Source organism: Meriones unguiculatus, chromosome 7 (assembly GCF_030254825.1).
Source record: "Meriones unguiculatus strain TT.TT164.6M chromosome 7, Bangor_MerUng_6.1, whole genome shotgun sequence".
NCBI classification, from domain to species: Eukaryota; Metazoa; Chordata; class Mammalia; order Rodentia; family Muridae; genus Meriones; species Meriones unguiculatus.
The window spans coordinates 16062055-16081686 of NC_083355.1; the positions used below are offsets into that span (position 1 = coordinate 16062055).

The 19632-nt window shown below is 37.9% G+C and overlaps 1 protein-coding gene across 11 annotated transcripts in view; it reads right to left on the reverse strand.

The window, feature by feature from the left end:
• Positions 1 to 19632, reverse strand: part of Tanc2 (tetratricopeptide repeat, ankyrin repeat and coiled-coil containing 2) — a 304530-nt gene that overhangs the window by 170410 nt on the left and 114488 nt on the right. For 7 of the 11 annotated variants that reach the window (XM_060386546.1, XM_060386544.1, XM_060386541.1 and 4 more), the window contains one exon: positions 2730 to 2840. The exons of the other annotated variants lie outside the window; for them this stretch is intronic. In XM_060386546.1, coding sequence (XP_060242529.1) covers positions 2730 to 2840 — 111 coding nt within the window. The remainder of the gene's footprint in view (positions 1 to 2729; positions 2841 to 19632) is intronic. 11 annotated transcript variants of the gene reach the window in all.

Genomic DNA, 19632 nt, shown 5'->3' on the forward strand with positions numbered 1-19632 from the left:
ACCTACTGATTCAGAAATTCTAGGGGTGGACCCAAGTAATCTGCATTTGGGTAGGGTCTGGTAATTTTGAAATACGTTAGGATTTGAGAACAACTGTTCTAACCTTTAGTTTACAACTGTTGCTTCTGTGAGACCTAGTTCCCTAAATTTGCAGGCGATGAGTTGTAAACAGGTAGATAAAAACATCAGCCTTAATTGTATTTTTATATAAGAATATAAAATCACACATATTCCTTGTTCTGTTCTATCAGCATATCTTACATTAAAAATTTAAAAAACCCATGGATTTGTTACTTGTTTTGTAGATGTAGAAAGAAGCCCCTTCTCTCTAACTTCTAAAGTTCTGATAATTGAGTCTATGAAATAGGCCAACAACAGATAGGCTAATAGGAGAAAAGGCAGGCAAATGTATGCTAGGCACAAAAACAAGTACCAAAAATACCCAGGACATCAATATGCTTATAAACCCTCTTCACAGAGAGGAGAGATGATGTGGCAATTTAGAGACAGTAAATGATTTATGACTTTCGTAAGAATAAATGGAATCCTGGGACAAGGTCTGTCTAAGCACAGTGTCAACCTTTATTCTCCTTTCCTGTGATAGTCACTCTTTCTGGTTGGTGAGGTTCCCTGGGAAAGGACTACAGACAAATGAGTCCCTTTGGCCAGAGAATCTGTTTTTAGGCAGATAATGCAAGTTCAGAGAAAGCCTGTCCCTATGCTGTTTCAGGGAAGAAAGACAGGAAAAGATAGGCAGGCAGGAGGTTAGAGAGATCACAGATCTGAGGCTGTTTCTAAACCTTCCTACTAACGGAGTTGGCATGACAAAGCATTGCACTGTGGGGCAGCCTTCTGTAAATCTCAAGTTTGTTTAATGTGTACTCCTTAATTCATTTTGCTTATGGCTAAATCTTGATACTATCTAGAGATAATACTATCTTCAAGTCTCAGGTTACACTCTTATCTCAAAAGAAACTTATTTTTAGAGGCTCTAAGAACATTATTGTAAAAGAACAGATCAGTACAAAGTTTCTATGGTATAGATCTGTTTCAGATTTTAAATGGAAAGCCTACAAAGCATGGTAATAAGCATTCTGGCATCGTGTTTTGATTCTTCTTGGTGTTCTCAAAACCTTAACTGAAGTTTGGTTCCACCAACAAAGAATTCATGCTTGTGGAAAATATGCATAAATAATCACATTGGTAGGACTGCACACAGTGCTTTAGCACAGATATTCCCAAGTCACGGATCCTTTGCTTTATGACCAGAATAGCAGCTACATTAGACCCTTGATGTAATTAATATGGTGCTAAGATTAGGCTCCTCTGACAGTCGTCCTGACTTGTGAATCCAGAAAAGGAAGAGCTTCTGACAGGGCTAGAAGTCTGGTTCAGTGGTGGAGGGTTTACCTAACTTGTGTGAGCCCCTGTGCTGGAGCCCCAACTCAAAGGAGCAGGGCAAACAGAGGAAGGAAAGGAGGGTAAAAAACAAAAGAGAAGAAAAAGAGGAGGAGGGAAGAAAAGAAAGGGAGTACTGAGTGGTAAGAGGAGAAAAAAGGAAAGAATTTAGCATTTATTTTATAACACTGAAGTTTACAAATAAATGCAAAGTACAATATTCCTTTTGCTATGAAGTGCACCTCAACATAGGGCAAAGAACTTAGGTAGTGCTTTCAGAAGAGCTTTTGTTGCTTTGGGAAACAGAGACGCTAGCTGCTGATATAAAACTTTTACTGACTTAAGAAAGAGTCTGAGAATAAATCCCCAAGGCCTTTCAATATTCAAAATGGATTTGTAAAGTCAAATGTATTTTACGTACCTGGATGTGGCTCAAGTTTTCCTCTACTGTTTTGTGTTACATGAAATGTTCTATCTGGCTGAAGTGACATATAGGTCTACTTCAGATCAGAAGTAGGAATCATTCTGTCCTGCTCACTCCAAGTAGAGTAGTGTGGTATTTTTGTTGTTGCTTTTCCCAGTGGTTTAACATCAATTTTAATGGGCAAGAATAAACAACAGACCTAAAACTAAGTATCTCAAGGTTCTTTACTGCTGTTCTGATCAGTATTTTCAAGCAGAGCTGTGAACGTTTCTGACACAATTCTATAGACTCACTATAAGGAGGAGTGTAAAGGGGGTTGCCAGGCAACTCACAGAAGTCTGGAAGAATCTAAGCCTGATAATGAGCCTGTCTGAGCTTGGCTCCCACACAGGAAGGTTAGTGAAGCCCACATGTGTTTATATGCCGTTCACAAGAGAGGCTATCTGTAAAAATGAGTGTCCAAAGGAGTTAAGCTCAGGTATCTCATTCAAGTTTAATGTTTCTAATATTCAAAGTATTTTTTGCAACCATCCAGAATTCCAACAGCAATTAGGCACAAGTCACGCTCAGAAGGTCTAGTACTGAGCGAGCTTTCTTACGCATATTTCTAAAGTTCCTGTCTGCACATGGCCACAACAACATGTCTTCAATTTCAAATCACAAAAAATAATCCTGAAAACTTCATCTGCCAAATTATTCTGAAATTTATCTTTGAAACTGTTTTTAATACTTACTCTCATCAGTAACTAAAACAAGATGCAGAACTAAAAACCTACATTCTTTTCGAAGAATATAGTAAGATGCACAGATTAACACGTTTTCGTGAGTGGTATACATGCAAGGCGCTGCCCTGCTGGGCCTGATGCAGCCCTCCCCTTTCCAAAGCAGACACTGCATGCGTGCTTACCAGGGCAGTATGCAGCCACGTCCAGTTTCTGAGCTGAAGGGAGGGTTGGGGAGCCACACTCGGACTCTGGAATTCGTGGGCTCTCAACAAACTTTGCCTTCCTCAGAGGGGCTAAGGACAAAAAGAAAGAGAGAGAGAGAAGGGAAGAGAGAGGAAAGAGAAAAGAAGAAAGGTGAGGAAAAAGGAAAGAGGAACAGAGGAACAGGGAAGGGGAAAGGGAAAGAGAGAAACACAGAGGGGTCATGAGTAAAAGGAACGGCAGGCAACAGATGGAAGCACTTAAATGAATGACACACTCTGTCAGACTAAGATCAGGTTACCCTACTTTTTTGTGCCAGAAAAAAAAAAAATAACTGCATTCCTTATACAGGAGATGGGTCTTATTTAAAAATCACTGAACATGGGAAAAGCAAAAGTCTAATATCAACACTCTTAAGCATAAATTGTAATTGTCTACCACCTCTGGTTGTTTCTCTTTATTAAGAAAGGACTTTCTTTGGCTTTCTATGCCTTCAAATAAAAGTATCAACTAAGGAAAATACTGAAAGAAGTTTTAAGGTTTAATTACACCATAATAAAAAGTTTTCTTTATCTAGAAAAAACTACTCATGATAAAAGTGTGATTAAATACTGATGTAGTGTAATAAGGAAATCAATCATTTTGCTGTTTGGCCATTAATGTAAGAAGTCAACAATGCTAGGAAATGAAAATACAAAGTAGGCCAAAACAACTTGACACTGATTGCTAAAAATATGTCTTAGTTACAAATTTAATCATGAAACCTATAGAACACTCTGTACCATAAAAATCATTCAAAATTATATTAGTATATTCATAAACTTGAAGCTATAATTACTGAACATTCATACTCAGACTAGTGGCAATAGGCTCTTACTATTATAGCCCATACTAGCCCCTACATCAAGATCCCAAATACTTGGATTATAGGTGTGTTTTCAATTATTTCAAATCACAAAAATAATCCCAAAAACTTCATCTGCCAAACTTTGTCCAGCTGGGCATATAAATGTTATTTCATGACTTGAGGCGGGGGGGAGGTGCGGGTTAAGGTGCATTATCGACTTACATTCAAATACTCAGTTAAGCATCCTTTTTAAAAAATCAGTTAAATATCTTAAAAGTTAAAATTAGATGGATTACTTTCGACATTTTTCAAACAGAATTATATTAAACTCTAGTAAGGTAAAAGTGCTTAGCATAGCACTAGCACTATAAACTATCAGTTGGATGTGGAATTTATTTGCCTGCTTATCCCTGTAGCTACAGGAGTCTAAAATGTGTGAATGTGTAGGATTATTACTGCTTTTCAGAAGTTTCTGTGCATGTTCTTCAAAACCCTCACCGACTATGAATCCCCAAGAGAGTCAAAGTTAATCCTAGAAGATGTTATAAAAAGTCACTGAAAAAGCTCATTATCATTAAAATGGCTACATTCTCCTTTGTTATTTTTGGAAGATTAAAAACTATCAATATGAAAGAATTAAAGATATTTTTAAATTTCAAAAGTTACAGCAAAATCAAATTTAAATCTTAGTGTATGCACATAAGCAATAGGTACATGTGAAAAATACAACCTAAGGCCTGTCATTGCCTCTAGGCCAGACACTCATAGATCTAATAGAATGGTTCTTACATAAAAGTAAGCTTCAGTATAGCAAAATTTTTTTCTATGCTAAGACTGAAATATGTAAGCCTGCTTTTAAAAAAAATCACTATCAGAAATGAATATATACATATATATATGAAATATCCAAATCTCATTATGTTCTCTCCAACTGATTAAAAAATAAAAATAACAAACATTTGCTTTAGCATTGCTTTGTAAAAAAGAAATTATGTGCATATGTGCATGTGTGAGTATGTGTTATGCACACGTGGCAGAGGCCAGTAAAGGGCATTAGAGCTATTCGATTAGGATTAAAGGCATATCTGGTTCTCATGACTACAGAATAAACTCTTAACTGCTGAGCCATCTCTTCAGCCCCAATAATTTTATTCTTCAAACTCTTCAGTCCTTCTCTAGGCTTTTATTAAGTCACAGTCCTAACTTTGGAATAATCACCACACCTGCTGAGTTCTGACAACGATAGTACAAGTCCCTGGTCAAGGGGATATATATATATAATTTTAAGAATAATTTTATGATACATCTTTTGAGTAATGAACGGGGACCAGCACCTTAGAGCAGAGATGTAAGAAAGAAGCCGAGAACAGGAGGAGAACCTGAAGGAAATAAAGCACGCATATCTGAGAATTGTGAGAGGGAGTCAGGAAGAGAGGCCAGGGCCATAGAGGATACAGAGAAAGGACAATGGCAATGGCTGAGGGCTAAAGGTAATGTGGGCACTAGTAGACACAGAATTTGCATTGTTTATGGACATGGAAAAAAAAAACAACCTTTTTTATATTAAATATTAAACAATTTTTATATTAAATATTAAACAATTTTAATATTTCTAAAATATTTATTTTACCAGAAAATGGAGGCATCATATCTGTGGAGCTCAATGCCATTCTGACTTGTTTTCCTTCTCGGGAATCAAAGCTTAGGTTCCCTTTAAAGCTCATCTGTTTTTTTCTCTGTACCTTTACTCAGGAGATATTTAATTAATTCTACTATCTACCTTCATCACTACCTCACCTGTCTAATAATGAGGTTGAATGACTTGTTTGAGTCAGGGTCTCATTCTGTTGCCCTCACTGGCCTAGGACTTGCCATGTCGATTAGGCTGACCTCAGACCTGCAGTGATGCTCCTGCCTCTGTCATCACAGCTCTGGGGTGGCAGGTGTGTGCTACTATATCTGGCTAAATATTTCTGTATGATAATAATGATCAAGTAGTTAAGAGCTAGTGTTATCTGTAAGTCAGTGAGACACAGTAAGTACAGTCACAGAGAGGACAGGATTCCATCAGGCACAACAATGCAAGGTAAAGGCCATAAAAGGACAAGTCAAAGACAGAGCTTGAGAGCCCTGCATTTACATAGATTTCTCCGGGGGGGGGGGGCGGGGGAGGAAGAGCCAACTAACATGATTCTAATGAGTATTAGGTCTGTACATCAAAGGTGTTTCCCTGATCAAAACTAAAACCAAAACCAACTAATGAAAACAATGCTGGATGGGTAAAAATAAACCTGAACTCAAGTCAGATATTTGTTGTGGTTTAAGTAATGACAGGAAACTATTGCTCTGAGAAGTAACTTGAGCCAACATTAAGAACTCAATTTTTGTGCTATTAAAAAAAATCTAAGTTTAGCGGTGTCGGGAAGAGAAAATGCATATGGATTTAAGGAGCATAATCATTTGAAAGGTCTAGGTTTTACTTACTAGTAAGAAGAGCTTACTAGTAAGAAGCTGGATATTTAGAAAGCCTCAGTTTTCTCAGTCATAGAACTGTTGAGTCTCAACAAATTCTAATCATGAAAAATAGTTATTATGGTGCTTATATATGATGACAGCTCACCTATAAATTACTGAGACATGGAACAGTGAAGGCTTTAGTTATGGAAAATAAGCAAGATTTCAACATACAGCATGGAGAGGAAGAATAACACAACAGCAGAACATGAAAAGATGAACAGCGAATTATTTCTTTTTTCAGTGAAGGATTTGAAATCTAAAAATCTGGCTTAGGATTTCCACCCTCTGCTTTTCCTAGTGCTAAAAGCCCTGTGCATAGGTTACCCATCAGCGACTCTGAGTTCACTACAGTACCTCTATCCTAGATGAGCTGGCAAGATTACACTAGCTGAATGAGTATAAAATTAGAAATACACATCTTTAAAACATTTTCAGAACAAAACAACAGCCTACAGACTGGGAAAAGTTCACCAACCCTACAGGTGACAGAAGCCTAATACCCAGCAGATAGAAAGAACTGAAGAGGTCAACCACCAACAAACCAAGTCATCCAATTAAGAAATGGGGTACAGAGCTAAACAGAGAATTCTCAACAGAGGAATATTGAATGGCAGAGAAACACTTAAAGAAATGCTCAACATCCTTAGTCATTTGGGAAATGCAAATCAAAATGACCCTGAGATTTCATCTCTCACCCATCAGAATGGCTAAGATGTAAAACTTGAGGGATGATGCATGCTGGAGAGGTTGTGGAGAAAGGGGAATCCACCTCCGTTGCTGGTAGGAATGTAACCTTGTACAACCACATTGGAAATCAATCTGGCACTTCCTCAGGAAAGTAGGAATAGTGCTACCTTAAGATCCAGCTATACCACTCCTAGGTGTATCCAGCTATCCAAAAGATGCCCCACCATTCAATAAGGACATTTGCTCAACCATGTTCATAGCAGCTCTATTTGTAATAACCAGAATCTGGAAACCATCTAGAGGCCCCTCGTGAAATTGGCAGGCAAATGGTGGAAAACAGAAAAGATCAACCTGAGTAAGGTATCCCAGAAGCAGAAAGCCACACATGGTACATGCTCACTTATAAGTGGATGTTAGATATATAATGTAGGATAAACATACTAAACTCTGTACACCTAAAGAAGCTAAGCAAGAAGGATGACCCTGGTTAAGATGATCAATCCTCACTCAGAAAGGCAAATGGGACGGACACTGGAAGAGGGAGAAAACAGGGAACAGGACAGAAACCTACCACAGAGCGTCTCTGAAAGGCTCTACCCAGCAGGGTATCAAAGCAGATGCTGAAACTCATAGCCAAACTTTGGGCAGAGTGCAGGGGATCTTATGAAAGAAGGGAGAGATAGAAAGACCTGGAGGAGTTAAGAACTCCACAGGAGAGCCAAAATACCTGAATCTAGGGGGCCTGCAGGGACCAATATTCCAACCAAGGACCATGCATGGAGAGGACCTAGAACACCTGTTCAGAGGAAGCCCTTTGGCTGCTCAGTTTCCAAGTGGGTTCCCTAAGGTATACAGGGGCTGTCTCTGACATGAACTCATTGGCTGGCTCTTTGATCACCTCCCCGGGATTGGGGAATACAGCCTTGCCAGGCCACAGAGGAAAATGATAGAGCCAGCCTTGATGAAACCTGTTAAGCTAGGGTCAGACAGAAGGGGAGGGGGTCTTCCCCTATCAGGGAACTAGGGAAAGGGGCATGGGGGGGATGAGGGAGGATAGGGGAGACTGGGAGGAGGCGAGGGAGGGGGCTACAGTGGGGATAAAAAGTGAATAATTTGTTATAAATAAACATACAAATAAAATTAAATTTAAAAGGTAAAACCTATTTGTCTGTGAAATAGAAGATTGAAAGACATGAAGACTTGAATCTTTTGCCTACAGAAGAAACATAAAATCAAAACAATAATATCCATCTTATGAAATGAAAATTTGTATTAAATATGAAATAAAAGTGCCACAATATTTTAGATATTGAAAAAACATTTTTAGAAAATTAAGGAATAGGTTGAGACAGTAACAACTAACCTAGAAAAACGGAAGTACATATGGCTAAAATGACAGTAAATAGGAAATGGATTTGATACCACACTCTGCAACACAAAGGCTTGCCAAGTAAAATTCATTTTCCATTCCCTTTTAAAATTTTTTGTTGTATTGTGGATTAAATCCAGAGTACTGTCACCACTGAGCTACAGCCCTGGACCCTAAAGTTTAAAAAAATGTTGTTTTCCACCATTACACCTATTGATGATAATTTTCTTACAGAATTAAGCGAGGCTCAGTGACTCACTCTCTCTTCCTGCTGTCTGCTGATCAGATGCAGCACTTTCAGCCATTTCTCCAGCACCATGTCTGCCGGTACACTGCCATGCTTCTGACCATGGCAATAACTGACTACACCTCTCAACCATAAGCCAGCCCCAAATAAATGTTTTCTCTTGTAAGAGTTGCCCTGCTCATGGTGTCTCTTTATAGCAATAAAACTTTGACTGAGACAGTTATAAAGAAAACATTTATAGGCAACTGCATTTAAATTGGTACCTCAATCCCCTAAAAATGACTAAAAATATGGGTATGTAGTTCTTGGTAGAGTGACTGTCTAGCATATACAAAGCCCTAGTTTGATCCAGGACGGCAGAAACAACAGCAACAAAAATTGGTACCTAATATGAAGGATACAACTGATAAAATATTTTCAGATAGTAAGAATAACATATTAGAGTCTTGATTGGGATACGGATTAGGTAAGGAAATTAGGAAATGTCAGGTATAAATGGGGGATATAAATTAGCACTTTAGGGAACTTTCCCCACAGGCAAACATTTGAGCAAGGCAGTCTTTTGTTTAAGCAGAGCAGCACACTGGTATTTTTGCTTGTCATCTTGCAGGAAAGCGAGTACAGTTTTACATAGCTTTAATAGTCTATTTCAACTGATGGCACAGTAAGCAGTCAAAAGTGAGGATGAGAATTCAGAGACAACATGTGTTTTACATGTTCCAATCAATACAGAAAAGCAAATGTCACTTTGTTAAATTGAGATTATTCTTGAAGGCATTAGATTGATTGGTGAGCTCTCAAATTCAGTTTCTAAAATGTGCTAGGATTAGAAATATCTGAAAATGTGAAGAAGCCTTATTGGTCACTCACCAAAGCTCATACAGAAAGAACACCTGCTTCCTATAACAATGAGAGAAAATAAAAGACAGATTTAAAAAAAGTGTTTGATTTCAGAAGATGGGAAGAAGAATGAAGTGCCAGAGAGCTAGGAATGGGAACAGAAGCAGGTGAATCAAAGCAGTCCCTTCAAAGTCCAGGAGGAACTGGATCTCATACCAGATTTACATGGAAGTAGCAAAATTTTTCATCTCAATAAAATGGTGTATTCAGATTATCTGAGAAAGACTGACGTCTGTCAAGTTCACTTCTACCTTTTGTGTTTATGAAAGTATATTTCTAGTCCAAAGACCTATCAACTCAGTTATAGTACAGTATGTTTCCTCTTGTCTTGGCCTGGGTAGGTAAGAACTGAAATAACATGATCATCTTATCACCATGGTGACTTAATGTAACAGAACAGATTTTTTTTCACTTGACACAGATGTTTAGCATGAAGCTTCTTTTTTCTCTTTTTCTTTATTGCGACAAATTATTTCTGTACAGCCCAGCCTGGCCTTGAGCTTACAGTTCTCTCACATCATCCTTCTAAGCGCTCAGATTACAGTGTATGCCGCCATGCCCAGCTTTAATGCTACTTTGCTGTGTAGTGTACCTGCCACTGTTATTTTAGAGCCCCAGAGTCCCTTGAGGTATTTGCTCTAACACTTTTCTCTGGTCTTTGTTCCCTCAGCTCAGCAGGACTGTCACTCTTAGATTTCCCCACAGAATATATTCAGGCAAGAAGCCAGGGTTCACCTAGTTCTTGACCTTGCCTACCCACCCGCTCACTCAGTGAGTACGTAACCATGCTGTCAACAGTTCAGTGTCCAAAAACAGTTGTTTGCTGTGGAAGGCAAGTCTGAGATTAGTTAGGAGGTCGCAGTGGTACGAGCCTCTTATGGTATTTCAACTTGCATCTTCTGTTTCTCATTCAAGTACGTGTCTGATGAGAGACAGATTTACCTGTTTTATATACTGTTGTATCCTCCAGTAGTGCCTATAATTGCGCCAAGTATCAAACAGTGTATTATCTGTCGACTAAATTAACTAGCTTTTATTTACTTAAAGATTTCTGGAGGTATAAAAGATCTGTCCATGTCCTTCACCTTTAACTAAATCTGAAGAAGACTGGTGATTCTAAACTGTAATCAAGGTAACTCAAGAGTACATTCTTATCAATTTATTTTTTTCATGCAATTGCGTTGTGCCACACAAAAGAATGTACTACATACAACGATTAGACAAAACATGTTAAGTAAAAAATATGGAGACAACATTGTACCAAAAAAAAAAAAAGCTGCTAAAAATGACTGCAAAGCCTTTTAAGACAGTCTAACAGAAATTAAATATCGAAGTTAATGGGACTTTGACTAAGTTAAACAGGAATCATCATTGCAAGGTGAAATCAGATGTAAATTTTTATGTGTATATCACATGACAAAGCAAAAGGCAAATTTCTGTAGAGGAAAATACAGAATGCTAAGAGCAGAAAAAAAAAGTAGTGTACCTAAAAACCATCAGAGAGCCTACCTCCTGGTTAAAGTTTTATAGCATATGGCTTTCCTACTGATTTATATAAAATATTAATGTCTATATCTAAAAACAATTGACTTCCTCAAATACATGCCTATGTGTGCATGTGTGTGTATGTGTGTGTGTGTCTGTGTGTATACATGTAGGGACTCATTTGTGTGCACATATGTGTGTAAACCAGAAGCTTATGTTGGTGTTTTTCTCATTTGCTTCCCACCTGATTGCTGGAGACAGGTTCTCTCAGTGAACCCGGAATCCATTCATTTGGCAATGCTGGCTGACTGCAAGCTCCAGGGACCTTATGGTCTCCAATTTCCCAGCATGGGGATTACAGGCATGCACTGCAGCGCTCAGTTTTACACAGGTATTAAAGAAATCAGGTTCTTACTTTATCTGTTGATCCATCCCCTTAGCCCTGAAGCACATGACTTTTATAAGGAATATGTAGGCCCTATTGATGACAAGCACATATACTTGGTGGTGAGACAATATAAGGCCTATTATTGTGTGATTTTCAATATATTATTAAACTTTTTTAGATTTCTTATCTTAAAAATGTGAGGCATAAAGTCTCTTTCCATTATAAGAATTACATTTAAAGGGTAAATAAATTAAAAGATGGATGTGGCTAAAAAAAGAAGACATTAATATTTAAAGCTATACAGTATCACCCAAGGCCACAGACTGAGCTATCCCTGGACCAGAAACTGAAATGTGGGTGTGGGATTCATTACTTACTAATGGCACATGTAATAGATACCACTTCTCAAGGTCATCACAAAGATTTAAATGAATTAATATTTGTAAAATCAACATAATGCCTTACATTACGATGGGCTCAACACTACACATTTTATTGTGTATAATGAGGATGACAGCGGTGGTGGTGTGTTGACAAGCAAAGGAGAACCATGGAAAGATACTCAGTAGTTTTTAGGGTGCTGGTCAGTGTTTGGCCCTAGTGAAGATGAGTTGCAACATCTAACTGCAAAAGGTAATCTGCTCAGTTCTTCCTGCCTCTCTATCTTTGCTCTAAACAGGGAAATGGCATTTCATGAATAAAAAAATCATTTTTAGAAGAATATATACTACAGCAAGTGTACCAGTACAAATTGCCTTCTATGGCACAGAATGTTGGAGGAAATTTGTTTATCGTATAAGAAAGCTAAAAAAAAAAAAAAAAAATCATTGTTGAACATTTTAGCACTGATTTAAAAGCATGTTAAGTTATATATTAGAACCTAAGATCCTGGGATCATAAATCTGAAATATAAGCTCTACATGTCTATTACTACATAAGAACAACCAAACTTCACCAGTGTATAAGCTCTTAAAAGACAAGGCTATCAGATAAGCTCAGGGCAGAACTCGGAGTCATACAGAATGCAGCCACACTGCTGTTTGCCCTTTTGCACTGGTAACTAATACTGCCTCACAATGTACTAACTAGGTAAAATTACACAAAATTTCTTGGAGAAATAGATTTCCTTAGACTTGAGAGAGAAAAAGACTTGAATAGTAACAATGTACGCGATGGGCAGGTGTCATTTACTGGCTGCTCTAAACAGCTTTTTTTCTCCAAAGCTGTAAGTTATCTGAAGACCTTAATTATTCAGTGTGAAGGTAGAAAGTGCTACAATTTGCATAAGCATGAACACTGTGCCAGTACTAGAATAAAATTGGCTAAAAATAAGGTAAACTAGAGACCAGGGAGAGGGTTTAGTGGTAGAGTGCTGGCTGCAAGCAGGAGGTTCTGAGCACAGACCCTCCGTACCAACATCACAAACCTGGGCGTGGTGTTCTACACCTAAATTCCTAGCTCCTAGAAACAGAGATACGTGGATTCCAGGGTCTCTGGCCAGTCAGTCTAGTCAGAATGATGAGTTCCAGACTCAGTCAGTGACTATGCTTTTAAAAATAAAGTGGACAAATGAGGACTATAATTTCAGTGTCAACATCTGGCCTCCACACATGCTTGCAGAAGGAAGTGCACTTGCACACATAACACACACACACACACACACACACACACACAGGCACGCCCAAATGTACACACTCACTCATACGCACGTGTGCATGCAGAGAGAGGTTAAAAGGATAACTAATTACACCTGTGTTTCAAAGTAGTAGGCTTTTGAGTGTTAGGTAATGATAAGTGGGTTATAGATAACGCTGATTTGATCGTCACACATCATATAAGCAGTGAGCAGTGAACTATTACAGTGTATCTTAAAAATACATACAACTATTATGTGTCAATTATATTAAAAGTAAATGCTATTGTAATTCCGCACTAGGGGAGGCAGATGCAGGTGGATCTCTGTGAGTTTGAGACCAGACTGGTCTACAAAGTGAGTCCAGGACAGCCAAGGCTACACAGCGAAGCCCTGTCTCAAAAAACAAAAAACAAAATAAAACAAAACAAAAAGCTAGCCTGTCCTGTGGGCAAAAATGATTATGGAGACATTTCTAAGGATTAAGTGTGAATGCCAGTAACTTTTTGGCTTGTTTTTGGAATGTGCAGTTGTTACTACTCTTACAATAGGAAAATTCACACCAAAGAACACTCAGTAATTCTAACCCTGAATCACATTTCTCTGATCTTAGGATATTAGTCAGAAATTACCAGTTTTGTAAAAAGGCAAGCTGCTTCTCAGTCTCTAAAGCTCTGGTATCATCTTAGCAGACAACAGAAAAAAGGAGTAGTCAATGATTAATTCCTCAGAAAAACAAGGTCTGAGGTTAGGTTGCTTTCTCTGCTAGAAAGTAAACCATGGGAGAAAGGTAGCCAGGGGGACAAGATGAGCACTATGCCAGGGAAGCTGGTTTGGAGTTAGGAGCATTCCACTTTATAAAAGCACGGAATACTGGGTAGCATGATAATGAAAGGGGTGACATGCAAAGTGTAGGTACTAATTTGGCTTAGATCTATTCTTGGGGTTTCCATGAAATCTCCTGGATTTTGAACTGAATAAACACAGTGCTCTGTTCACTGTTACATTTTTAAGACGTGGAGGGAAATCTAGGAGAATGGAGATAAAAGTCATGTTGCATAACACAGTAAAGAAAATGGAAGCTAAAAAGCCAATCTCAAATGTCTAACTTTAGACACTGTCTCACACGTTCTGTCCTTTCACTAATGGATCTCGCTGGATGCACAGAGTAAAGTTATACTGAACTATGGGACAACAAAAGCTAAAGAGAAGAACAATAAAATCAGCGTTCATAAAACTGGCGGCAGAAGTGGGCATGGTGGGACATTTACAGCGCACAGGAGGCTGATGCAGGAGGACAGAACTTGAGGCCAGCCAGCACTACAAAGCAAATTTGAAACCAGCCACTAAAAAAAAAAAAAAAAAAAAAAAAACAAACACTTAAGCTTTCTTTGTCTAACTTTGGTCATATAGTAATGGTATAAGCACAGGTAACACACAGGATTCTCCATGTGCTAAACAATGCTAGGCACTTGGTACATGGCTTGTTTAAACCTTTTCTTAGTAGACGGTTGCTCTTATGCACATTTTATAAAATATAATAAAAAATCTGACTATGAATGTCGTGTGAATAGTTATACAGTACAGATGTCCGGATGCTAGAACCTACACCATGGATGTCTGACTAGAGTCCCGGGTATCAGCTTCTGCAAGCTTCCTTTGAGACAAATTTCAACTCAGACATGCACCTGATTCTTTCCCTACTGACAGGGTATTTAGACTCTGTGTGGAAATGGTGTTTCTAAACACAAATCTCCACTTATGACTAAACTTAGACCTAAGTCACGTATGGACAAGACCACATTTATATGTCTAGTCCACATTAATGTGGCTTTTCTCAAGATCCACCCAATAATCAGGAACCCTGAACAGCATGAAGACAATAAACAAAAGCAGCCTCTTCTTATCTTGACAGAGGCAGGCTCATTGTTAGAAATGGTGAAGACCATAAGGAAAATATTTAAGTTATACACACATTAAACAATCTACTTAAAGTGTAAGTATAAATTTATTAAGTACACTTTTGATGCAAAGTCTGGGCCTTTTTCACTGGAATATGAGTTCCAATACTTTCTTGCATAAATAGCACAAATATGCATAGTGATTATCTTTAAAATAAAAACAAATGGGGCTGGAGAGACAATTCAGCAGTTAAGAGCATTGGTTCCTCTTTCAGAGGATCTGGGTTTGGTTCCCAGTACCCACATGGTGGCTCACAAACACTGTTAGAGTACTTAACAATTTTATCTTTACTAACATTTCTGACATTTTAACAGTTTTCCTGAAACTTCTAATATAATTTTTCTAGAAACAATTTCTTATAATTGCTATATTTTTTTGTTTGCTTTATGAGTTAATGCATATATAAATCAGAATGACAGGTAAAATGAACATTAGAAGTACAAGGTAAGACAGGAATAACAGAAACACCTTGGCATATGAAAAGCACTAGTCCTGGTAACAGTCAGGAGGTATCGCAATGGGAAAGGAAAGTGTTAATTAATTCTGGAAACAGCTAGATGAAAGTCAGTAAAGCCTCTAAAACTGGAAGCTCTAAGCCACAGTGTCTAGGGCAAGGTTATCCATAATGCAAAGCTTGACTGAGAACCATAACTGAAGCTCTTCAGACGTTACTAGGTGTGATGGTTGATTTTTACAGTCAAACTGGTCAGATTTGGAATTACCTAGGAGACACACTTCTGGTTATGTGTGTAAGGGCATTCTAGAGACATTTAACTAACAAAGGAAGACCCATCCTGAATACGGGTAGCACCATCTCATGAGCTCATGAGAATAAAAAGGACACAAAGAGAAAGTAAACTAAGCATAAATACTCATTTCTCCTTGCTGCCTAACTACCTAGACAATATACCCAGCTGCTTCGTGCTCCTGCTGCTGTGGACGTACGTGTGCCCTCAAACCGTAAGAATAAATAAATTCTTCCTTGGCACTCATTTGTCAATTGCAGGCCTATATTTTAAGTACTAGCTCCTTACCAAATACGTGATTTTAAATATCTTCTTTTATTCCGGATATTGTCTCTTCACTCTCTCTGTTGGCTCTTTGATATAATCCCATTTTCTAACTTGTTTTTTTCTATCTTTCTTTAATGATATATATTCAATAAACCATTGCATTAACCATTGTAAAAACTTTTCCCTAGAGTTTCTACATCATTTGTCATATTTTTAGTTCTTATTCTTTAGAATTTTTAAAAATTTATTTATTTTTTATTTACTATAATTTATTTGCTTTGTATCCCAGCTGTAACCGTTTCCCACGTCCCCTCCCAATCCCATCCTTCCTTCTCCTTATCCTCCCATGCCCCTCCACAAGTCCACTGATAGAGGAGGTCCTCCTTCCCTTCCATCTGGCCTCAGCCTATCAGGTCTCATCAGTACTGACTGCATTGTCTTCCTCTGTGGCCTGGTAAGGCTGGCCCCCGTCAGGGGAAGGTGATCAAAGAGCCAGCCACTGAGTTCATGTCAGAGACAGCCCCTGTTCCTGTTACTATGGAACCCACTTGGACACTGAGCTGCCATGGGCTACATCTGTGCAGGGGTTCTAGGTTATCTCCATGTATGGTCCTTGGTTGGAGAATCAGTCTCAGAAAAGACCCCTGGGCCCAGCTATTTTGGTTCTGTTGCTCTCCTTGTGGAGCTCCTCTCCTCTCCAGGTCTTACTATCCCCGCCTTCTTTCATAAGATTCTGTGTACTCTGCCCAAAGTTTGGCTATGAGTCTCAGCATCTGCTTTGATACCCTGCTGGGTAGTCTTTCAGAGGCCCTGTGTGGTAGGCTCCTGTCCTGTTCCCTGGCTGAAATTGACAAATGAGTGCCAAGGCATGGAATTCATTTGAATTAATAATTGAAGAATGGATGAAGAAAATATATATAGATACACAAAAGGAAATACCACTAATTCCTAAAGAAGGAAATAACCACTTGCTAGAACACGATGGACCCAGTAACATTACCTTGCTAAGTAAAATAATACAGACATAGAAAGAAAAGCACTGAAAAATCTATTACCTCATGCATGGGTTCTAAAACATTAGATTTATAGAAGCCAAGAGTAGGATGGAGGTGGCTATAGGTTTGGGGTATTGGAAAAATGTTAACAGTTATAACTTTTTAGTTAAAGTCTGGAGAACTCTGACACCATTTGGTGATAATATCCATTAAAGTACATGTTAAACTGCAAAGAAATGACATCTATAATATTGTGTCTATAACAAAAATAAAGCATCATATGATAGATGTGTTAACTGTCATGATTTAAACATTAAATATTTAGTATATCAAAAAATTAATTCTTCCTTTCTTAGCTTGCCTTTTTAGGTACTTTGTCATAGCAATGACAAAAATAGCTAATGCATCCACTGTCAAAGTTTAGATTTAATAAAGAGTGTAGAGTACAAAATTCTGCTGAGGTTAGGAACATGACTCGTAATTTGCAAAGCATGTGCAGGGTATGCTCAGGCCCTTGAGCTCAACAAACAAACAAAATAATAAACAAGGAAAACCAGAGTCTGTGCCAGTAAGTGAAAGGAGTAATGACCCAAACAGTGAGGAAATTTTAAAACATGAACTGATTATCACAATAAGCAGTCATTTTATACTTCACCACATTTCTATCTTTAAACTACTTAATTTCTGTGTCATTCTACTGCTATTTTCTCAACAATATACTATTTGAGAAGCATCAAAAACAAAAATAAGAACATGAAACAAACCACTACAGATATATTAGCTATGACAAATTATGTTTTTCAAAAGCTAAGATATAGCCTAAGAAAAATTATATAATTACACTTAAAATAAAAACTTTAAAAGCTAGTAATACAAGAAGTAACTCATAATTCATTAATGTCACATTATACACAAAAATGAAATATTATAATCTAAGTTAAGTAGACTAAGCATTACAATATAAAAACTGTGTGTTAAAGCAGCAAAATGAGAGAAGAGGAGAAATTACTAGACATTTGGTTCAATGTCAAGAATCCTATTACAAAGCAGACAATACCTATTTAACAGTGAAAACAAGAGAAATAATAGCAAATGTTATTTTCCTTGTTGACAAATTAAATCTGTCCTTTTGGGGAACTTAGTCATGACTAAGTCATGAAGTCATGCACTGGGGCCTCAGCTAGGTGACCTATATCATACGTGCCAGAGCAACTTTCAGAAACACATGTTGAGAGCAGGTCAAAATTGACATAAACTAATTCTCTCTTTTCTAGGCACTATAATGTGGACAGTGAGTCCTAAGAATTGGATGAGGAGTGTGACTCATATGGCACACGTCCATCTAGCCTCAGTTTAAAAGAATTTACCATCACAAGTCTGATCAGTTAATAATAAAGTGGTGAGTCAAACAGCCTCAGGCTCTAACTTTAACAAAACCTTGGTGAGAAAATGCTCTTCCCATTATAATAAGATTATCTGCTTCAGCCTGCTCGCATGATGGAACTGAAACAGAGACTATTACTGAAGCCCCAAGCAAGCTTAGTATGTTTTATTGACCTGCTCAACAGTGGTCATGAAAGACCTTCTGTGATTGTCTACCGCATGCTGGACCAGGGACAACAAACTGAAGACAGAGTGATAGATGACAAACGCTGTGTCTGGCTTAGAGCAAAACAAAACATAGATTACACATATTTTTATAATTCAAACTATTAAAAGGTATTCACTTAACCCTTATAATGGCCTAATGAAGAGGCTACTGGTATTACCTGTCTCTTGAAGATAAGGAAAGAAACTGAGGCACAGAGAGGTCAGGTTACAGGCCCCAAACAGAACTGATTTGTGTCAGTCAAGACGCAAATGCAGGCAGTCTAAATCCATACATGTACAATGTTATATAGCCCTAGCCTACATTATAATACTGAGTAATTTAAAACTTAGATTTTCAGAGGGCTGGAGACAGGGCTAGAATTTAAGGTGAGCCAGGTTTGGTTCCCAATACCCACATGGCAGCTCCAATTGGCTATAACATTGGTTAGAGAAGATGTAGCTCTTCTGGCCTCTACAGTTATCAGACTCATGTGTGTGCGCACACATCTGTGCGTACACACACACACACACACACAACCAAAGGCAAAATACTCATATAATAAACTAAAAAATGACTAAAACAAAACACAAGCAAAAAAACTTTACATTTCTAATACATGCTAAAATTTGGAATAGCTCATTCTGTACTAAATGTGTAACTTCACAATTTTATACTTTTCATTATAATGTAGTAATGAAGCAATGCATTTGTTCTTACCTTTTTTCTTCTGGTACAGGTTTCTCTTAAATCACACATTATTATGTTCACTTTAAAAACGTAACAAGTAAAAGTGAAAACAGCTTCCCTTCTTACCAAAACAAATATAGTACAGAGGAGAGGAAAGTGAAGAAAGTGGCCTTGCACCCGCTGTGATGTGCTGTTGGCATCTGTTATTACTAGGCAGTACGTCTCACAGCACACTGTCAGAAGTTTCTTTGTCCTAACAACTCTATGGGTATTATTTCTCCCCTTTAATGAGTTAGGAAACTAAAGCATAGATATGTTATCAATAATTTAGCCAATGCCACACAGCGAACAAGTGGCAGAATCTAAACTACCATATCATATTGCAGGAGTCAAAGGAAAACAGCTTTAGGGATACCTTCATCTGTCTTAATATAAAAATAGGAGATGGGGGGGATGAGAATGTTAAATGGGGAAAGAAACATTTTTACCTCCAAAGTTAATGAGTCCTATATACAGCCACTTAACACAGACACTCCCAAACAATCAGAACTCTGAAAAGCATG